This window comes from Echinops telfairi, unplaced genomic scaffold (assembly GCF_000313985.2).
Source record: "Echinops telfairi isolate 266 unplaced genomic scaffold, ASM31398v2 ScPeMD7_2291;HRSCAF=2852, whole genome shotgun sequence".
In the NCBI taxonomy this organism is placed as follows: domain Eukaryota; kingdom Metazoa; phylum Chordata; class Mammalia; order Afrosoricida; family Tenrecidae; genus Echinops; species Echinops telfairi.
This window is the reverse complement of record NW_022106189.1, coordinates 5,306,441-5,311,563: the sequence shown is the minus strand read 5'-3', so window position 1 is coordinate 5,311,563 and position 5,123 is coordinate 5,306,441. Positions and strand designations below refer to the sequence as shown.

Genomic DNA, 5,123 nt, shown 5'->3' with positions numbered 1-5,123 from the left:
TTAGGGTTAGGTTTAGGCCTAGGGTTAGGTTTAGGGTTAAGGTAAGGGTTAGAGTTAGAGTGAGGCCTCTAAGAAACCTTTCTTAGACTTCAGGAAGAACATGACTTCATACGGAACAGATTTAATTTGCATGGTATAATTCAAGAAGTACCCTGGCTTCTCATGGTGGGCGGGATTCCCCCAGGGCAGGCATGGGAGAACAGGTGAGCACACCTGCCCCTCATCAAGCCCCCTGCCTCTGCCCACCCCCAGCCCACTCAGAAGTCCCCAGATGAGGGAAGGGGTGACCAGGGAGGTAAGCATGAGGGCAGCATGGGCTGTCCCTGCCCTGAGCGCCTGGACCCCGCAGGGAACCAGTCGTGCCACAGGTGCCGGGCAAGAGTCATCGTGTGAGGGAGGCTCTGCTGCCCATGGTCCCATGGTCAGGGCTGCGGGCAAGCAGTGAGGCGCTCGCACACTCGGCTTCTCAGGAACACGGGCAGCACGCAGGGCGCTGCAGCTGGGGGACACTGCCGCTGGATGGGCTTCTCAGGGGGTCCTTCACAGCATTCCCTGCAGCACTCCCAGGGGCCCCTCTCGTGGGCAGCAGCGACCTAGTCCCCGTATTTAATCTCTGCCCGCAGCTCCTTGTTGACGTAGTTCACCAGCATGGCCAGAAGCTGCTGCTGCAGGACCTCGCTGCCCATGACCAGCGTGACCAGTTGCACGGCGTCCGTCCACTCCAGGTGCCTGACGATGGCTGTGGCTTTGTCGACGAGCTTCTGCTGCTCGGAGCGAGGCAGCTCCATCAGGATCTGAGGGACCGGCTTGAACTGCCCACTCGTCATCCAGGCGCCCAGCAGGCCCCCGACGGCCCCGCCTGGGAAACAGCGGAGTCTGCGTTAGCCGGGCCTCACACATGCACCACGGCCTTATGGCCTTACGTTCTCACTGACATCGTCACCAGCTTGACCACTGGGTCAGGCAGGCTCTGCTTGGGGCCTGCACAGCCAGGTGGCGCGGAGAGCCAGTGTCCAGCAGTTGCTCAGTTACTGGCATCCCAGCTCCATGCTGCACAGCACTAAGTGAAAACCCTCCCCACCAGAGCCGTGCCTGCGAAACTCCTCCTTGGGCTGAACAAGGCTCTCCTGCCCCCGTCTCTCTCTCATCCCAGGGCAGGGCTCAGAAGCAAATGCAAGCTAGAGAATCATTTCAGGGGCCAGCTGGGCCCTGCCTTTGGTGCCCAACACACCCTGTCCCCAAGCTGTGGAAATTCCTAGCACACTCGTGGTTAAAGGACCTAGGGGACAGGTGAGAGCCTCGTCCGGGGAGTCCAGGTGGCACAGTGGGTTAAACGCCAGGCTGCTCTCAGAAAGATGAGGTGCCTGCTTCTGCAATTCCACTCTGCCCTAAAAAGCCAGGGACCAAACACACTGCCACGGAGTGCATTCGGACCCATAGTGACCCTGCAGGACGGGGACACTGCCCCAGGGGTTCCGAGGCTGGAACTCTTTACGGGAGCTGTAAGCCTCATCTTTCTCCTTCTGAGCAGCTGGTAGTTTTGAGTTTGCTGACCTTGCGGTTAGGAGCCCACGGTGTAACTGCTCCGCCACCTGGCTCCCTAGAAGTCAAAGTCCACCTGACGGCACTGGGTTTACTTGCTGTTGGCTTTGGAGGGCTCCTTTTGAAGCAAAGCTTCTCATGCAACCCCACCAAAGTTGTACGACAATAAATCACATATTTGACTCATTCCACTCGCTCTCTTCCCGGTACTCACAGGAACACACAAAGGTTACTTTTCATTTCCATGTGCTACGGAGGTTGTGGTCTCCTTCTTGGGACTCAAGGGCTGTGTGTCCACACAAAGCCACCGGAGCCGAGGAGGGGGGACCTCTGGGCCAGTGGGTGGCTGGCAGGAGAGGGACCTGGCTGAGCTGGTCTTTCTATAGGGACCGCAGTTACTTCATGCCCCTGTCGCTGCCACTCCAGATAGCTGAAAACCTCAAGTTATAGCTTTACCAAAATCTCATGGTTTTAAAATATTGGTCGTTGGATAAGGGGTAGGGAACCTTTTCCGGCCAAGGGTCATTTAGATATGTATAGCATCATTTGTAGGCCATACAAAATTATCCACTTAAAATTAGCCTGCTATGCTAGGTCAAATATTTCATTAACTCACCCCTGATGTGATGGCTGGGGAGCCGAGGTGGCAGAGTGGTTACTCAGTGGGCTGCTAAATGCAAGGTCAGCAGTTTGAAACCACCAAACACTCCTAGGGAGAAAGAGGAGGCTTTCTACTCCCATAAAGAGTTATCGTCTCGGGAACTGACCGGGGCAGGTCTACCCTGTCCTTTGAGATCGCTGTGAATCAGAATCGACTTGAAGGCTGTGAGTGTGGCTTTGGGAGTGTGATGGCTGGGACTGCTTCTCTTCAGTGAGGTGTGTGATGTTAGCTGATGCTGATGATTTCTCGGCCCTTCTCTGGCCCAGGGGGCTCATTCCCCAGCCCTGAATTAGACATTGATGAAATGCAACCTGGCTAAACTTCCTGCACTACCAGCAGAGCTCCAGGGTGACATCACCAGTGATGTCATTTGGATGCCTGTACCCCAGAAACGATTCTAGAGGACACTTCATCCCCCACCACTCTTCTCAGACTGCTGCCAGCTGCTGCGGGTCAGCCCTACCCCAGTCCTGTGTCATCCCCAGACCCTTGTGGTCCACAGGGCTGTCCCCAGCAAATTCCCAGCCATCGCTGGGCAGGTCTTTCCTCCTAGTCCACCTTGGTCTGGGAGCTCCACTGAAACTTGTTCTGCATCAAAGCTCCTGGCAAGCCAGCACTGGCCTGGCCAACAGGCAGGGCTGCGCAGCAGGGTCCCCTGAGGGAAGCTGACCCACCACTGCTCCTGCAACCCCAGGCCCCAAGCGAGGGGCACTGATGGAGTATGTGCTTCCTCAAAGAGACCCAGGAAAACCCTAGCGCTGCCGAGAGGCCTTGGGAGAGGTGAGGATTAAGTGCAACCTGGTGTCTTGCACTGAACCCCAGCACTAGAAAAAGCCGTCAACGCAGACACTGGTGAGGTCTACGTGGAGCCTGGGGTTCAGAGGGCACCGCGAGTTCAGGGCTGGAATCCTAGCTTGGACCACGGGTCAGGCAGCCTCAGTGTGACCATGAGGGGAACTGAAATTGGATGAGGCAGACAGAGGAATTTTCTCTGTTATCTTGGCAACTTCTCTCTTCATCTAATATTCTTTTAAAAAGCAAATCGCAGTCTGGCAGAGAGCCTATCAGCAGGCTGGGCTCAGACATCACTTGGGGGCCTGTTGGGGCCACAGCACACCAGCTCTGAGCTGGAGACCAGTGCCACCCCACCCCACCCCACCCACACACCCACACACAACACAACAGTAGTGCAGTACCTTCAGCCGCCCGGTCACTCTCATCTGCACTTAACCTTTATGAGAACATCAAGATTTGATTTAGACCAGCTCCTAATGCAGAAAGTTGCCAGGAATATCGACCCTCAAATTATCAGCTCTGTGAAGAAGGGAAAATCCTTTTGTATTCTGGGCAGGCTGATGATCTCCCTCATGTGACCAGGGGCTAAAAGTGGCCCAGCCCCTGGGTCCCATGTGCCGGCATCCAGTTCTCTGCAGCATTTGCTCCATCAGAATAAAGTATGTGCTCCCAAAATAGCACCTGATAAAATTATCTCAGCAAGTCCTTCCAGGACAGCCGGTGGGATTGGGACATGGGTGGACTGTCCTTGGGGAAGAAAGCAGGCTCCTGGGGGCAGGCGGTGAGTCGGGCACCCCAACTCATGATGAGGAGAGGGAAGGTCTGCACCCTCCCCACCCCGCGCTGCTTTCCTTCCCCGGGGTTCCTCCGCTGATGGACACCCACCGGCCCATGGCCAGGCCAGTGATCAAGACACAGAGGCCAGCCTGGGGCCCTCTCCTGTCTGTACTGACAGGGGGGCTGCTGACCAGGGAGAAAGGATTCCAGCAGATGGTGAGCTCGCAGAGGGTGGGATCCAGACCCTGCACCGCCTGTCCAGCATGCAGCAGGCATTCAGGAAACATCTGGCCAGCCCCGTGGCAGGTTGGGCCCTTGGCAGGCACCAAGCCACACCGAGAACCTGGAAACAGCCCTGTGGCTGGAACCAGGTGCCCCATGGGAGGCTTTATCTGCTGCTACTGCAGTCTGAGTGGCTGTGAGCCAGCTCTCAGGCTCTATCCCAGCGTTGGACCAGACAGCTCCTCCACGCTGCCTGGGGCACAGTTCTCCCTGCTCCTGACCCGGAGGCTGCAATGGGCCCTCACCCCAAGGAATGGTGCCTTTCTGACAAGCGAGCCATTTCCTCTGAAAAGCTGACCCCAACTATTACTCACGGCTTGAGTGAGCCCAGGGGACAGGGATCACTCCTGGGAGGCAGGGGGCTGCTTCCCTGCACTGGACATCTTACTCTCAGAAAGGCGCTCCCCCTCCCATGGAGCTGGCAGTGGGGGTGCCCATTCAGTATTTTAGCCAGCAGGCACAGTAAGGGCTCAGCAAGCTACCCCCCCAGTGCCCATGTAAGTGGCATCTCAAGTGGCAGGGTCATGAAGGGGGGTGGGGGGGCTGCAGGGTACCCTGATACCTTCCCAGTCCTGGACACATCCCCCAGGCGGGGACAGGGCCAGTGACCCAGAGAATTTAGGGACTGAATGATATCGTCCCATTTCCCAGCAGGCCCTGCAACTCTGGGCCATCACACAAGCCTTTTCCACAGGATGAGTGATGGACACAAAGATAAAGTCGCAGAGGCCACCATAACTGGCCTGGCTCTGGGCACAGTGACTGTGGCCTGTCTACAATGCCCACGAGGACGGCAGTCTCCACAGGCCCCTTACCAACAGCTATTCCCGGCGGGCCGCCCACCAAACCGCCAACGAAGGCCACAGCCCCGGTGACCAGGGCGCCCTTTCCGGAGTGCTTGACGGCTGCCTTCATCTTCCTCTCCTCAGAGACGGAGCAGAGAAGCTGCATGATGTCTTCCACAAGGACAGGCATCCTGCGGGCCCTGAGGGAGGGACGGGGGTTCAGAGAGAGCTCTAGTGGGAGGAACCCCCATTTCCTGCAGAGAGCAACAGCCCCCCCCCCC

General features: G+C 57.3%; 1 protein-coding gene across 2 annotated transcripts in view; it reads right to left on the bottom strand.

Moving 5' to 3' along the window:
• Positions 1-105: 105 nt before the first annotated feature.
• The window catches only part of CUNH19orf12 (chromosome unknown C19orf12 homolog), an 8,666-nt gene continuing 3,648 nt past the window's right edge, over positions 106-5,123 (bottom strand). Inside the window, exons 2-3 of one of the 2 annotated variants that reach the window (XM_030886581.2) lie at positions 4,873-5,042; positions 106-859 (exon numbers count right to left, since the gene is read on the bottom strand). In XM_030886581.2, the coding sequence (XP_030742441.2) occupies positions 594-859; positions 4,873-5,042 (436 nt within the window). In that variant the 3' untranslated portion in view covers positions 106-593. Of the gene's footprint in view, positions 860-3,399; positions 3,816-4,872; positions 5,043-5,123 lie in introns of those variants that run through there. The other variant, XM_045293946.1, reaches the window with a different exon arrangement.